Source organism: Eulemur rufifrons, chromosome 7 (genome assembly GCF_041146395.1).
Source record: "Eulemur rufifrons isolate Redbay chromosome 7, OSU_ERuf_1, whole genome shotgun sequence".
Taxonomy (NCBI): domain Eukaryota; kingdom Metazoa; phylum Chordata; class Mammalia; order Primates; family Lemuridae; genus Eulemur; species Eulemur rufifrons.
Window position 1 is genome coordinate 146,629,482 of NC_090989.1, and position 17,346 is coordinate 146,646,827.

General features: G+C 41.7%; 1 protein-coding gene across 1 annotated transcript; it reads left to right on the plus strand.

Annotated features, from left to right (window-relative positions):
* The first annotated feature begins 13,522 nt into the window (after positions 1-13,522).
* On the plus strand, positions 13,523-17,216 carry EIF1B (eukaryotic translation initiation factor 1B). The gene is made up of 4 exons (XM_069473481.1): positions 13,523-13,802; positions 14,737-14,900; positions 15,288-15,389; positions 15,793-17,216. Exons 1-4 carry the CDS (start codon positions 13,772-13,774, stop codon positions 15,835-15,837), a joined length of 342 nt encoding a protein of 113 aa, XP_069329582.1. The 5' UTR covers positions 13,523-13,771; the 3' UTR covers positions 15,838-17,216.
* Positions 17,217-17,346: the final 130 nt, after the last annotated feature.

The window sequence follows — 17,346 nt, forward strand, 5'->3', positions numbered from 1 at the left end:
ACTGAGGTTCAGAGAAGTGATGTTACATTCCTGAAGTCATATACCTGATAGGCATGGCTGGCCCTTGGGCCTTTCATTGTTATTATCAATCTGCTCTGATAGAAGCTTTTGTAATGGACCTCCACTAACCGACTGTCCAAACTAATCAACATCTTCCACTCCTTCTGTGGAACCCCCACCCCACATGCCACTGCCTAGTTTGGCCCTTACACCACCATGAAATACATGCTCACCAGGAGTCAGTTATGTTTGCTCCCAAATATGTTAATGGCAGTTGTATATGCTGTTGTAATTATGTAATTAAAAGGTAATGAAATTGATTAAATGAATGCAAAAAAGAAAGACAGCTGTCACTTCTAGAATACATAAGTTGAATACTTTGTAAAAACTAGATAAAAGCAAATAGCTAAAGACAATCATGATCAAGTAATGTACAAATGAGATAAATATAAATATTGATGGAAAATAATCATACAAATCTAGGTAGATTCTGCACTGATTGTTTGAAAAATCCCTAAGTTCTCATTTAAATAAAAGAAGACAATGTAATACATGTATTTGAGGTACAATTTATGAAAGAGAGACACCAGAGAACTCCAATTATAATACTAAGCCAATAATCAAAAAAGGCCTTGGCCCAACACCAAAAGATTAGCATATTACATATAATAAAATATAAAACACAAGATCTTGATTCTTTTTATGAATCTTCACATTAACTGACTTTTCTGATTAGCTACCCTACTAACAGTTCAACATCAGATAAAAGGGTGTTTATTACTATAATACCATTTCCAGATTCCTCCCCACAAACCATAAGGTCTCAGAACCCATGTGTCCTGGTTGGCGCAGAGAGAGCCCTACTCAGGAATTTGCTTTGCCGTAACTTAAAGCAAAATGTAATGTAAAATCCTGCCACCATTTGTTATTGTTGCCATTATTTGGTATTGGAGACCCCAGCACAGAAAGTCCTCTATTCTGAGATGGGCAGGGAGATGAGGGAGGCAGTTAAATTACTGGCTGGGTTAAAGTGCCAGAAAAATTTAATCTTTGCGTGGTGAGTGGTTTTGCTGCCCCAAAAACAAAAGGAGGAGGAGGGGCGGGCAACATGGCAGCAGGAGTGGTCCCACGAAGAGGCCATTTCCTTGTAATAGACATGACCAGGGAAATGACACCCAACACTGAACTTCAAGTTGATCCCCTTTTTGTACAGTGGTGCAGCCTCCTCAGTTGCCTCCAATTTTTCCAGAAAAGTGCTACACACGATAACCCTGTTAGTAGTGTTTTGAGAAATAAGGGAGGGAGGAAGAGAGGTGATTATCTTTGGGGCAAAGAATTCAACCAGAATAAGAATTTAAAGTAAGAGATAACCAAAAAGAATGCAAGTCCCCTTGGGAAGCCTTAGAAATCATAGGGCACAGGACATCCCAGACTTACGTGGGACGAGACTTGAATTCATTTATTAACAAAAGAAAAAAAGGGAAAGGTAAGCCCAGAAGATATAGTACTTGGATATGTCTAGATGACATGTTTATGAAAATTATAAAGAACAGACTCTCCCTGAGTTTGGTAAAAGCAAATTAAAACAGGGCCTACAGAAACATTTTTATTGTGCTTACCTTAAAGTTTCCAAATTTCATTCTGCAAGGCCTTGACTGTGCTAAAGTGTTTATTTGTAAAAATATGGTAATAAAAGGAAGAGCTTGTACGTCTATGAATATATGAATTTAAAGAGAATATCCTCCTCAGTTAGTTATTATTTTTATTCCAGAACTTTGAAAATCGAGTTTCACAATTATTACTCAGTATAATTCTGTAATAAGTTAATATGGAAATTTGGCCGGGTGCGGTGGCTCACGCCTCTAATCCTAGCACTCTGGGAGGCCGAGGTGGGAGGATTGCTTGAGGTCAGGAGTATGAGACCAGCCTGAGCAAGAGCAAGGCCCCATCTCTACTAAAAATAGAAAAAATTAGCCGGGCATGGTGGCGCATGCCTGTAGTCCCAGCTACTCAGGAGGCTGAGGCAGGAGGATCACTTGAGCCCAGGAGTTTGAGGTTGCTGTGAGCTAGGCTGATGCCACAGCACTCTAGCCCGGGCAACAGAGCAAGACTCTGTCTCAAAAAATAAAAATAAAAATAAAGAAATTCCACTGAGAAAAAAATGCAACATGCCTATGTATTTAGATTTCTTTGATTTTTTCGTAACTTTATCTAAAGGTGATATATTTCATTTCATTTACTTATTTCCTTATTCTCTGCCTTATTCCAGAATGGATATAAGTCTACTTACAAAGACAGAAAGAAGGAAAAACTGAACACTCATAAAGAAGTTTATGAGGTTAAAAAGAGAACAGTTTCTCAGGAGTAATACAATTGTTCTTGCTTCCAAAACCAGTGAGGCATTTCTCTAAGGATCCTTGATAAATTGACACTGTGATATAAAAAACACATCCTTGGCAACATTCCTGAGATAGATGACAATGAGCGTCATCTATGCTGTTTCCCTCCCTGTCTCTCAGGACAGATTGATGACATCACCCCAAAACACAACTCAGCAAGACCAGTTCTCAAGGGGGTGGGGGGTGGCAGGGGCTAACTGAAATACAATATGCTTTCTCAGTTTCTCTGCTGATCTGATTTGACCCAAGGGCAGATTGTGGAATATTTGGAGCAATACCTCTCTATATTGTTTCAATCAAACTATGGACAGATATTGGGCAGCAGTGAATACACTGCTAGGATAATGACACTGTGGGCTCAAATGACTAACTTTGCAAACGGATAGTAACCAAGTCCAGGAAGGTTCTTGCTGTTAAGCAAGCATTCACCTTTCAGTTGCTGGTTCCCGTGGTGGTCTAGAAGATCCACAGGGAGGGGCCAGGGAGAGTGGGCAATAGCTATGCCCAACCAGTATGAAAGTATTTTAATAATACAATAACTGGTATGGGTACAGTCATATATGCCAGCTGGCATATGTCAACCCTCTAATACTGAATCACATTATAAAAATCCAAAAAATGATTATTTGATTTGAGACTTTGTGAATTTGACCTTTAGGAATTCCACTGCTAACTTCATGGTAAGAGTCCAGGTGCATTGTTTGTAAGGCAAACAATAAACAATGCTAAATCTGATCATCTTCCCTTTAAAAATCCTGTTGGATACTGTCTGTCACTGTTGTTGTTTATTGAAGGGACGCAATGAGCCCGAGATAGTTCATGGACATCTGCCCTGCCCTGTGGCCTCTAAGTTTGAAGAGACACACATACTGTCACTTTGTATCTAGTGCATCATCCTATGACCCACGCTGAGCTGGCCCGCCTCTCCTGGATCATAGTTAGGATAGGGAAAGTGACCCAAGATACACACAAGTCCACTATACAGCACTAGGAGAGTCCTTGCCCAGCTTCTCAGAGGCCTGGAGTTTCATTTAGGCAGCAGTGCTCGTCAGGCTAGGGTAAGACTCAATTTCATTTAACTGAAACCCCAATGAAGCAGAGGCTTAAACACACGGAGTTTCTTCCCTCACATATAACAAGTGCACAGACGGGCAGCCCAGAGCCCTAGGCTCCCTCTCTCCTTCTGCCCCACCAGCTGCAGCACATCCATACGGCAAGGGCATCTCAAGGGTATCTCGTGGTCTAGGGTGGCTGCTGCACTTCCAGCACCGTGTCTCACCCCAGGAAGCAGGAAGGAATAAGAAAGAATAGCAAAACAGGCACTTATTCCAACTGAGTCAGCTTCCTTTAAGCATTTACTAGGGTTTAAATATTTGTCCTCTCCAAAACTCATGTTGAAACTTAATCCCAATGTAGCAGTATTGAGAGGTGGGGCCTTTAAGAGTTGATTGCGTCATGAGGGCATCATGATTAATCAAAATTAATTTGATTAATCCATTCATGGGTTAATGGATTAATGAGTTATCATGGGAGCGGGACTGGTGACTTTGTAAGAGTAGGAGGAGAAACCTGAGCTAGTGCGCTCAGCCCCCTTGCCATGCGATGTCCTGAGCCGCCTCAGGACTCCACGGAGAGCCCCCACCAGCAAGAAGGCCCTCACCAGATGCAGCCCTCAACCCTCACCTTCTCAGCCTCCGTAACTGTAAGAAATAAATTCCTTTTCCTTATAAATTACCCAGTTTCAGGCATTCTGTTATAAGAAAATGGAGGAAGACCACAATCTTTTTGGAGAACCCATTCAACACTTCTGCTTATATCCCCTTGGCCACATCTGGCAAGGAAAGCTATGAAACATAGACTAGTCTTTTACCTGGGCACGTTACAGAACAGAATAAAACTGGGTTTCTGTTTTACTAAGAAAGGAAGGGATAACGGATATTAGGTAGCAGCCATCAATCTATGCCCCAGATAATTTCATTAAACAAAATAGCAAACAACAAAGAATGGCAACTACATGATTTATTACCTATGCTGGACTAACTCAAGTCAGAAGATAAAACAAAAGTTCTGTAGCACCAGATCTCTCTTGAGCAAAAAGGTACAATTTAACTTTTTTATATAAAAGGCACATTCTTTCCTTCATGACTTCACCCTTTGCCTTAACACTAACTCTTCCCAAAATATCTCTTAAGGTGGAACAGTCTAGATCACATTTGGCTTCACATTTACTATTTTCTTAAATCACTGATAGTTTTTCTCATCATAATTCCATAACACAAGGAGGGAGTTCCATGGCCTGGGCAATCAGAAGTGAAGGATCGATATATCGGCTTTGACTGTTTTAAAAAAAAAATCTAGTAATTTATATTTGTCTTAAGAGAAAACAGAAATCTGAATTTTCTTATGAAATATGACAGCTATTTACCCTTTTTTAAACAATGGGTGGCATCTATTTGACCAAGACCTGAACTCTCCTTGGTTAAGCGTCCACCATGCTCTTGGCTTTCCTCACTTTCACTGTCACATGGATGCAATTCTTTCCACAGAAAATCCTGCCTGCCTTTTTCTCCCTGTTCTTTCTCTCTTTCAGTTCTTTCTCCTTTCTTTCATCTATCTACCAAGACAACTAATTCTCTTTCTATTGACCTTGATACCCTTTCCCCCTCCTACAGATTTCTTTTCTGAAATCCCCCTCTGCTCAATACTTCCCCTTTCAACATCTAGTATTAATATCTAGATAAGGCATATTGTTATATATTATCTTGAACTCCGGCCTCAAGCAATCCTCCCGTCTTGGCATCCCAAAGTGCTGGGACAGGTGTGAGCCACCGCACCTGGCCTGTTATATTATCATTAAACCTATTAACATTTCTGTGATTACAGGAAAAGACTGAAGGTTCCATTTCCAGGTCAACTGAGATTACAATCAAGATCTAATCAGAGGCCGGGCGCGGTGGCTCACGCCTGTAATCCTAGCACTCTGGGAGGCCGAGGCGGGTGGATTGCTCAAGGTCAGGAGTTCGAGACCAGCCTGAGCAAGACCCCGTCTCTACTAAAAAAATAGAAAGACATTATATGGACAACTAAAAATCTATATAGAAAAAATTAGCCGGGCATAGTGGCGCATGCCTGTAGTCCCAGCTACTCGGGAGGCTGAGGCAGTAGGATCGCTTAAGCCCAGGAGTCTGAGGTTGCTGTGAGCTAAGCTGACGCCACGGCACTCACTCTAGCCTTGGCAACAAAGTGAGACGCTGTCTCAACAAAAAAAAAAAAAAAAAAAAAAAAAAAAAAAAGATCTAATCAGAAGTCCCCAGGTTCATTCATAATAAATCCCTATGATTAATAATATTCAAATACATTTTCTAAATTTACTTCAGTAAGAAAGATATACATTGGCCGGCCTCAGTGGCTCATGCCCGTAACCCTAGCACTCTGGGAGGCCGAAGTGGGAGGATCACTGGAGCTCAGGAGTTCAAGACCAACCTGAGCAAGAGCGAGACCCCATCTCTACCAAAAATAGAAAAAATTAGCTGGGTGTGGTGGTGTGTGCCTGTAGTCCCAGGTACTTGGAGGCTGAGGCACAAGGACTGCCTAAGCCCAGGAGTCTGAGGTTGCTGTGAGCTAGGCTGATGCCACAGCACTCTAGCCTGGGTGACAGAGGGAGATTCTGTCTCAAAAAAAAAAAAAAAAAAGAAAAAGAAAGAAAAGAAAAAGAAAGAAAGAAAGATATAAATTACTTCCATTTAAACAGATGTGATTCCCAGAATATCTATTTTTAAATGAGAGTTGCATAAATTGCCAGGAATGGATTTGGCAATGTAAGGTCATGTCTCATTGAAAAGCAGACACAACTTAACCTTTAGAGAAAAAAATGTGCTATACTACATCCGCCCTGGAGCAGATGGATGTATGAGCAGGGATACAGAGAGAGGGTGGCAATGGGTGGGCCTATTTGCCTCAGGCATCTCACACTGTACATATTTGTCATTTCTTAAGGAGGGAGTACATATAAATCTTGTGGTAGCAAAGAATTTTTTTTTTTTTTTGAGACAGAGTCTCCCTCTGTCGCTCAGACTAGAGTGCAGTGGGGTCATCATAGCTCACAGCAACCTCAAAGTCCTGGGGTCAGGCAATCCTCCTGCCTCAGCCTCCCAAGTAGCTGGGACGACAGGTGCACACCACCACACCCAGCTAATTTTTCTGTTTTTAGTAGAGATGGGGTCTCACTCTTCCTCAAGCTGGTCTTGAACTCCTGACCTCAAGCAATCCTTCTGCCTTGGCATCCCAGAGTGCTAGGATTATAGGCGTGAGCCACCGTACCTGGCCAAGATTTACATTATTTCTGTTATTTATTCTCTACCCACCTTTCCTGGACTATTCCAATATAATCAGGTTGCATAAATTGACTGACATTATTCCAAGAAAAATTTTATTATAATGAACCAGGTGACCATGGCTGTAATTAAATTTCACAAGAGCACAGGATTGCAGGAAATGAAAGGGGAAACATCATACACATTCTGTAGGAGAATGTATAATCATCTTACATCAGAATCACTTCCAAGCATTCTCATCATACAACTCCCAGAAAAGATTTTGAACAAATAAAGCTTCACCTTCTGTGCCAGGTTCTATAGTAAGTGCTTTTGATACACTTTCTGATGCAATCATTACAAAACCCTATGAGGTACAAATTATGATGCCCTTTTTACAGAAGACCGAGACTTAGGGAGGTAAAGTTCTCACAGCTATGAATGGCTAGATAAGGGTATGATGCCAGATCCAACTCTTAAGTTCAAATCCTTACATTCTACACCATAAATAAGCCACTGAATCCAAGAATATTCAAATCATACATTTGACCATAAGCCCCCGCTGCCCCAGAAGTCCACAAAGGGGATAAATTCTCAAGGGTCAGTGGCAAAGGAAAGAAAAATACCACTCTTGTAGGCCAAGAAACCCCAATGCAGAGCTATAAGGAACTTGGAGCATGGAGTGGAGGCTGGAACATGAAGCCAAGGATTGGAGGCCTCTGGGGTGAAACCCCACCCCTAAACATTATCATACTAATTCACAGGACCAGCTGGCTCTTTGGCAGGGGGGAAATTGAAGAGAGGAGAGAGCTCAAGGACACAGGAGATAAAAGGGAGAAGGAAGTTGGCTTGGTCTGCTGCCTTGAATTTCCAGGTACTTGAGAAAAGAGGATAAAAAGTGAGAAACATTTATGCCCATGACCTGTCAACTTACAGTAGCCTTGTCCACTAGTAAACGTGGCCAATGCAGTGTCCCAAGAGCTCACCACTCAAAGGAGAGTAAGCAGTTGTTGCAAGAGGCAATCCTCCATAGGCCCCAAAGGTGCTTGCATGTTCTTAATGGTTTTGCCAAGAATGCAAGGCCCTGACTGCTTTTTACCTTGGCCATTTCTCAGTGTTGTGTTTACAGGGAGCGATCTTGAAGGATGGGTAACATCTCCCCCTAGAAAAGCTTGTTACTGCTTATAATAAAAGCAACAAATTCCACAACTGCAGTGTTCTCTCTTGTAATATGATCTACCGCATGTACAGGCATCAACTGAAGTCCACCTGTGTTGCCCCCACGGGACTTGGACTTGGGGGCATGGGAAACCAGCATGAACACTAAACTCTGGCTACTGCTTCTGCCATGAGTAATAAAGTCTTGTCTCTAATCCAGGAGTCTCATGTCTTCTATCAGCAACCATGAAACTGTGGCAAACTAACTTGTTAGCTTGCAAATAGGGTAAAATCTCAGACCCTTCCTTCACAGTTCCTGATGGCGGAAGGGTAGAATGAAGGGGGGGAAACTTGAGTGTCTCCCTGCTCCTGCCTTGAGTCTACAAGTCGAGTGGCACGCCCATGTATCCACATTCCCTCCTCAATAAGATCCCCACTGGAGAGTTAATTACCTCAGGGAAATTTCTTCATATTTCATGAGTTAACCCCATTAAGTCTTCAACCTCCCAGATCCCTGAAGTTTTCTTATTTTGATATTTGCTTCATGATTACATGTTGGCTTTTTTTTAAACTCTCCTTTTAGATCCACAAACTCCCTGAAAATAAAAAAAATACTGACTCTCTAACACATGCCTAACTTTTGTTTTTGTGTAATATTATACTCTGTGGATACTCCACATATAATGTGCTATTTGCAAACACATTGATCACTGTCACTATCAATATTTTTAATGGAGAGCCCCCCCACACACAGCCCATTCAGTCACCTTTCCTTACTCTTCTCCCACTAATATGATTGAGTTTAGGAAACAGGCCTAGGTTATGACTTTCTCTTCTGTAAGTCTTCTGATCCACTCTACAGAAACACTGACTCAATAATCACTGTATTCTAGACAAGTAGAGAGCAACTGAGCTCTGTTTATTTGTACCATGTATGTTGCTAACCACTTGGCAATGTGGTTCCAGTCAGGACATGTATTAAACTCAGCTACTTACCTCTCATTGAAAGTTGAGGAGTGAGAAATACTAGTTATGAGGCTCAGAATGTCAACAAGACACTCATTCTTTGGATTTTCTCTTTGTATTTAGTCTCTGGAAGTACTAGTCTCATTGACTGGTCCCTTGGGAATAGTGATTTCCCATTTCACTAAGGCGGTATAAAGACCCTGGAGTCTTCCGAATCGAGGGTGGGCAGGAGCCGTCCCCAGGGAGATTTGGGTAACTGCTTTAAGTACTAGGCAAATATTCTTCTTGCCTTTCAACGTGTTCACATTTTCTTACCATTGGATATGCAAGCTACAAAGGGCTTATTTTAGGGTACACACCCAGGAAAACAAAAGGCTGCCTCGGCTGCTTTTATACAGAAGCGTTGGGCCTTCATGTGGGCTATGAAAAAGTTCTCTTAGCCTCATGAAACCCAGAACAGCTCAATAGAAGATCTTAGGGTTTGGAGGAAAAGCCTTGTGGTCATAATTGGTTATTTAAACTGGAATTTTCCTTCCACCTATTGTTTCTTCATCAGCCTGTCTGGAGTTAGGTGCATCAATTTGGGTCCTTGTTGAGAAGTAGATATCAAGACAAGCTTAGATGTGCAAGAGGGTTTTTTTTTTTTTTTAATTGATTATTTATTTATTTATTTTATGCAAGAGATTTATTGAGGGAAACACCAGTGAAGAAAAGAGGAAGGAGCCAGAAGTGGTGACCCTGTGAGGGACAGAGGAATATGAAGAATCTTAGACTTCAGCACAGATCTAAGGAAGTCCATGATATAGTTTGGATATTTGTCCTCTCCAAATCTCATGTTCAAATTTGAACCTTAGTGTTGGAAATGGGGCCCAGTGGGAGGTGTTTGTGTCATGGGAGTGGATCCCTCATGAATGGCTTGGTGCCATCCCTGTGGTAATGAGTGAGTTCTTGCTCTATTAGTTCATGCTGGTTATTTAACAGTGTGGCACCCCTCCCATTGCTCTATTGCTTCCTCTCTCGCCATGTGACACACCTGCTCCCCCTTCACCTTCCGCCATAACTGGCAGCTCCCTGAAGCCCTCACTAAAAGCAGATGCTGGCACCATGCTTCTTGTACAGCCTGCAGAACTGTGAGCCAAATAAACCTCTTTTCTTTATAAATTATCCAGCCTCTGGTATTTCTTCATAGCAATGAAAACGGACTAACACAGTCAGCCAGGCCAATGGAAACTGCTTGAGCCAGAGTCCCCCGTCAGAGCAGTCTTACATCTCTCAAGAACAGGCCTGCATTAGCATCTTCGTCGTGCTCAGTCAGAGGGAAGAGTGGCTTCAGCAGGACGCAATGTTGAATTCAGAGAGCAGCACCTGCAGATGTCTGTTAGTTGCACTCAGAAGCAGGAAATCTCAGTGGTGCATTATCACATGTTCACCACAGTAGGCAACCTATGGATGGATGAGGACCCAAGGTTCTAACCAAATAACATATCTTCATGACCAGCAGATATAAGAAACAGCTGCATAAAACCCACCAATGCCTTCATTGTAGGCAAACTGCTGGGGATGCCGTCCACTACATCACAGTGTCCCCTTTATGAGGGCCTAAGAAAAACACCCCCTGTGCCTCAGGGCTAGGCACAGCTATTCCTCCTGCGCAACTGGTATGTTTTTATCTTGTAGACATATGGGTTTTCTAGCAGATTTCCTCTGTCTTGACTGCTAGGAATTTAGAGCCAGATTTGGGGTCTACCTCTGGCTTTGGGGGCTTTTCTTTTTCAATTACTCTGTTTTTCTTCTCCGATTCCTTTAGTCAATACTACTGTTCTCTTTGAGTAATCTAAACTTCCTTCTGAAGTAGGGCAAGAATAATCACTTTAAACTAGGTTGGTATCATTTAGAACTAAAAAGTACTAGATTTTAAATATTTCGGCTTTTTCTATTTATGATAACTTTACAGGCTGGGTGTGATGGCTCACGCCTGTAATCCTAGCACTCTGCGAGGCCGAGGTGGGAGGATCACTTGAGCTCAGGAGTTCAAGACCAGCGTGAGCAAGAGCAAGACCCTGTCTCTACTAAAAATAGAAAAAATTAGCCAGGCATGTTAGTGAGCGTCTGTAGTCCCAGCTACTCGGGAGGCTGAGGCAGGAATATTGCTTGAGCTCAGGAGTTTAAGGTTGCAGTGAGCTAGGCTGATGCCACGGCACTCTAGCCTGGGAAACAGAGAATGATTCTGTCTCAAAAAAAAAAAGAGAAAAAGAAAAAGAAAAAGAACTTTACATATAGGTCAAATTCCTTTGCTCTAAATGAGCACTAATATAAACAGAACGTAAGCCAACATAATTTAAAATTTTTAGTGGCCACATTTTGAAAAGGAAAAAGAAATAGGTGAAATTAAGGCAATTTAAGTCTTCAGAAGGCCACTGTGTATTTTATACTTACAACACATCATGTGGCGAGCAGTTCCTATACTGAACAGTGCAGGTCTAAATACAAAGACTGCGAATGACCAGAGAGTTAGAGAGCCTTAAGGGAATAACCACAATTGTATCTAACCTGTATTCATATTGGCTTTGATTAAAGATTTCTGAGCTCCTGGAGGTTTCTGATACAAACACTAGGTCTAAGAAAGGATGACCCTGACAGGGGTAATGACCAAAAAAAACTCTTAAGATTTCTGGAATTTTTTTTTAACTTCTCTGTTTGTTACTTTTTCTTCACTGGACCACACTTGGCTCTTTCTAAAAAACAATGTATACAAAATAATTACGTACATCTAGTAAGAAAGAAAGCAAACAGATGTATTTTGTTTATTCTGTATTTCATCTAGAATATTAAAAATCACTTAGAAATTGGAGTATAAAATTGAAATATTAAAAATTACTTTAAAGCATATTTATGAAGACATTTTGGAACAGCTCTAGAACTTAACACCTTTGTTTGGGATAAGAAAAGTGTTTTTCATTTGAATCAGGGCTAGAAGACCAAAATTGTAGTTAAATTCCTGAGAGTTAAGAATTTGACTTTTTTAGGCAAATTATTTAACCTACAAAAGCCTCCATTCTTTATCTGCTACATAGAATATTTACCTTATAGAATAGCAGTGAAGATCAATAATATTATATATAATAATAGTAAATACTCAATAAATGGTACCTATTATCACTGTTAATCATAAAAAACTATTAGATCCAGCTATTCGTAACGTGGGGTCTGCAGATCCTTGGTCCAAATTGTGGAGGTGGAGAGCCCTAAAACTGGATGGGGGAAAAAGGATTACATCTGCATTTTCACTAATCTATAAGCAAAATTTAGCATTTCCTTCCATTATGAATGTAGGCAACATCACAGAACTAATAGTTGCACGTATCACTTTTCACCAACAGACATCACAGATACTTTCACATTACATTTCTGACGTCACAGACATCTCAAAATCTCTTTATCACCTGTTTTTATCACCTTTTTGAAATTATCGTAGCTATTAGACCTGATGCTGTAACTTGTTAACGCATTAATAAACACAGACTGTTACCAATGTATTGTTTTTAATTTACGTATAATTGGTTTCCTTTGTAATTCTACGTGTGTTACTTTATGGATTTAAAGCATTATTCTGAGAAGGGGTCCACAGACTTCACAGGACTGCCATAGCACCAAAAACAAGTTACGAATCTCTAAATTTTCGTTTATATCTTTGCTTTCAAAGAAAGCCAACCAAATTTGACAATTCAGCGCCGGGGTGAGCCAATTCCCAAAGTCTCGGATTTGTTTTTCTGTGTGTGACTTAGTAAGACATTACAATTCTGGTACCTGACTCTTCATCAATTAACCTATTTGCTGAGCTCACCTTCAACTTATACCTGGCACCAATCCTGTTGAGGTTCTATGTTGGACCCTATGAAGTACACAAGAGGAGTTGACAGGCTGGTTTTCTGGTATGTTCTGTCAACACACATCTGGCCCTCACTAGATGCCAAGCCCCTGATGAAGTTGTGCAGTGATACCGTGGTCCCAGACCAGCAGCATCAGTATCACCTGGAAGCTTATAAGATTTGCAAATTTTCGGGTCACACACCAGACTTTCTGAAACAGAAACTCTGGGGTCTATCAGTCTGTTTTATCAAACCTTCCAGAGATGCACGCTGGAGTTTGCGATCCATCACGCTAGGGACTCTGAGTTCCGTCCAACCCTGGAAGAGAGGTTCCCATCTCCCCAAGATTGGGACTAACACGGCTCTTGCACCTGGGGGCTGGAATTTTGATGCAGGCAGTGCTGTGGTGCAGCCAACGAGTCGAAAGCTGGGGCTAGAGGGCTTGTTTTGCTCCTGCAACTCGATTTCACTTACTTTACCCGTGGCCTCGAGGGTGACTGATAGAGATTACGCCTCAGCGCCACCGCTGCACCACAACAGAAGACTCAGGGAGGGCCTACGTACTTGCGGGGAAGAAAGCCTCAAGCCTACGGCACCTAGCCTGCGCTGCAGCCGCCCGAACCCTTCCCAGGCCTTCCGCCCGGCGCTTGAAGGCGCACTGCCTGACGGGAATTGCGGTCCCGGCGGTCCGCGGGTCTCAGGCTTTCGGAGCTCCGCCGCCTCCGGAAAACTACAAGTCCCAGGATGCTTAGCGCGGGCGGGTCACGAGGGAGGGGCGGCGGGCGCGGCTAAATAGTCTCCATCGGCCATTTTGTGGGAGAAGCCGCAGCGCCGCCTCTTCTTTCGCGTCTCCGCATCCGTCGCCGCCGCCTCTTCCTCCGCCTCCTCCTTCGCCTCTTCCTGCCTCCTCCCGGCTTCCGCCGCCGCCGCTCCATCGAATCCCAACCCAGGGGCGAAGCATTTCCTTATTTATTTCCGTTTTCTCGCCACTACAGCCTCCTGACACGGTGATCCGGGCGGGCCCCGCAGGAATTTTATCCCCTCACCGGCCTCACACTAGTATCGCATGTCCACTATCCAGAACCTCCAATCTTTCGGTAAGATCAGATCGCCGCCGCCGCCCCCTGGCCTTCCCCCGTTCTCCTCTCGGCCGGCCGCCCGCCGCTGCACGACCCGACCACCGCCCCAAGGGCCCTCCTTCCTGCCCTCCCTGCACCCCAAGTGGGGCTTTGTCTCGGCGCCCAGAAAATGGCGACTGGGCCCCTGGCGACCCCCTCCCCGAGGACGGCGCTGGACTCGGAGCGCCGGCTGCGGACCCCGCGCCGCCCCCTGCCCAGTTCTGACACAGCTCCTGCCTCCGCTTCAGCCCCTTGACACTTCGGTGACCCTATTTTGCGGGCTCCTAGATCAGCCCTTCTACTTGCAGGGGGGGTGCCGGGACAGGGGGCTTGGGGATCGGCGCCCATTCGCGGTCAGAGCTGCTTTGGAGCATCTTGCGGGGGCATTTAGTAAAAGATGCGGATACAAGCCTCTGATCTGTCACAGGGCAGTGGTTCAGGCTTCTCTGCTTGCGTCGTAATTTGTAAAATTACGCCTCTTGATATATATTTAATTTTTGCAAGGCAGAGTTGCAGTTAAATGACTGCGGTGGGCATACTTGAATGTTTGTTGGTTTCATCAGAATGTAATCCAGATGACGCACATTTTTATAGCGGCTGTAAAATTAAGGTTTTATAAATCTCTTCTCTCTCATTAGAGGACCATGTTCAACGATAACATTATCTACCTATACCAACGGTTTTCTATAAGGGACATACTTGTTTAAATGTTTGGGGGATTTTTTTTGTTTTTGGTTTTTTTTTTATGAGAGTACTTTGGAGGCTTTATTAATACTCAACCCCCATCTGCAAAAAAAAGCAAAGGCACTAGAACCTTCATTGCTGACTATCTTGATTTGTAGTGTACCATATTCTAGAAAGTACTTTCTAAAAAATGTTTTTCAACTTTGGATTTTTTTCTATCCCATTGCAGACCCCTTTGCTGATGCAACTAAGGGTGACGACTTACTCCCGGCAGGGACTGAGGATTACATTCATATAAGAATCCAGCAACGGAACGGCAGAAAGACACTGACTACTGTTCAGGGCATTGCAGATGATTATGACAAAAAGAAACTTGTGAAAGCTTTCAAAAAGGTAAAGGGGTTAGGAAGAATGGATTAAAATAGAGGTATTGACGCACTTCTCAGAATTGGATTATGATTCACACCTTTACTTGAATATATCAGTGTGGATGAAAATGACTGGACCCGAGAAAGTTGCTTTCATTCTTGTAATTAACACACAGATATGTGGTTATTCTCCCATCTTCAAATACAATTTGCATGACTTTAAAATAAAATGTAAAATATTTAGTTCTTGATGTTAAACATAAAATCATTGGAAGTGTTGTGGATCATGGGAAACAAAATCTGTTTCTTAAATATAATCAAGCTCACTGAAATAGTTAATTTTATTCTTGTGGTGAAACAAAACCTTATTGTATTTGACTAAATTATGTTGTACGTTTATGTACTTCTCCAGAAATTTGCCTGTAATGGTACTGTGATTGAACATCCCGAATACGGAGAGGTTATTCAGCTTCAAGGTGACCAAAGAAAAAACATTTGCCAGTTTCTCTTGGAGGTGAGAGATTGGGTGCTTTTTGTATAACTTGACATTGCTTCTAAAACTGTATTTAAAGGCAACAGGAATTATTTCCTGCTTAGTAAAAATCATATGAATGGAGTAAATTAGATAAGTGAGTGAAATAAAGGCTTAGTACTTATTTTGAAAGCAAAGAGCTTTATCTGGTCCATTTTGTCATTAGAATGATCTGATTCTATCTGTATATACACACACAGTGTTTCTTGGCATGCAAAGTATTCAAATATGTGTCGAATTGTTGGCTGTTAACTGCGCATGTTGCAGATAACAGTGTTGCAATAAGCTGTTAAGTGATGCTTTTTAATGACTGCTCCATGTTTTCTTAGGAATGAATTTATATATTCCTCAGAGTGATTCTGTTAAATTAAATTTTATTTTACAGGTTGGCATTGTCAAGGAGGAACAGCTTAAGGTTCATGGATTCTAAAATGAACCTAAATACGTGGAGAATTTCTTGAATAATTCTGTTCTCTAAACCCAGTTTGGCTGCCTTGTGAAATGATTCTCTGCAGTAAACGGACTTCTCATTTATTTAATCATTCAAACTTCCATTCACATCTGCATGATTACAGAAAACATGGGGTATGTAGGCTAGTCACACATAAGAAAATTGCAGTAAGATGGTAACAAAACCCCGTATTCATCTTAACATGTTTCCAATGGAAAATATTTTGTTTTGAGCGTTTATTTGTTTATTGTTCAGTTTATTACTTTTCACTTGATTAAATGTTTTTTGTTGTATTAAACCATGTATGTTGCAGCTTAACAATAAAAAAAAACTATGAATCCTTTTGTGAGAAGTTATGCTCCCAAATCTAAGCAAGTAAAATACACCTATGTTTTGTCTTTCATAATTGAGTTCTCATTCTACAAATATTCTTTCTGATGGGCTTCAGCAGCTGTTATACCCAGAGATAGAGGAGAACCTTTGTTATATGTAGCTTGTGTTTTTTCATTTACTGACTTTTAGAAATAAGAATAGAAGCAGGAGTACCAACTTCACCAGAGCCACTACTCCTTGCAAGCCAACTAAAAGTTGTGGCATTTATCATAATGTAGTTTTGAATTTTTTTTTAAAAGAGTATGACGTTTAAACTTTAAGGTGTTAGCACATAGAGTTCTTTTATATGTGTTCTTTTATCAGTTGTGTTACTGGGCTGCCAACATAAGTCTATCCCTAAGTGCCAGATATTGTAATAGGCTCGTGACATAAACTATATTTAGTCACAAGCACTTTGTTGCAAGTGTAGGTGGTGATAGAAGATACTGAGCTTCAGGTTAACTTCCCAGGAGTGCCAGAAAGTGACAGTTGGGATGTCAGTCTGGGCTTCCAGCCAGAAAAGCCATGTCCTTTCACTACACCATGATTTTGGTATGTGTTTCACCAAAGGAAGCATGAACCATGGGTGAAAATGACCAGGGGTGGTGTTGGTGTAAGAAATATAATTTGTAGTTCTTAATTGTGAGATTTCTGCAGCTTGTCCTCTTTGAGTTTGAGGCGTCTGCTTTCTATTGAGCAGTAGTTAGATGCTCAGTTGTACAAACCATGCCATAAAACCATTTAGCCAAAGCAAAGAAATGCATCTACAAGTGCAAGCTTTTTAGCTTAACTACATTCGAACAATGATGGTGTAAACAAAGTCTATCACTTGGATCAATTCATTCTGTACCCAGTGAGGCCTTGCCTCTATTTTGAGATACTGCTTTTGGGAAAACAAAATCAGCCCTCAAAAAGTTTGCTTCTTAAAGGCACTAAGTAATAGGTTTGTTTCTTTGTCACTCCATTCCTCCAATCAAGAAAGACTGGGACTGTCAAGAGATTTCTGGAAAACAATATTATATTATTATTTGATGATGATCAAGAGGTTTGGGAGAATTTTCCAACTTATTAATAAACTCTTACTTTGTCATCTGTGGCATTGTGTAATGGTTCTAT

Excerpts from the sequence above, each read along its gene's own strand:
- EIF1B (XM_069473481.1), top strand. The coding sequence starts at position 13,772 with ATGTCCACTATCCAGAACCTCCAATCTTTCG. Across the intron at positions 13,803-14,736 it reads CCAGAACCTCCAATCTTTCG|ACCCCTTTGCTGATGCAACT; the intron begins GTAAGATCAGAT and ends ATCCCATTGCAG. Across the intron at positions 15,390-15,792 it reads TTTGCCAGTTTCTCTTGGAG|GTTGGCATTGTCAAGGAGGA; the intron begins GTGAGAGATTGG and ends TTTATTTTACAG.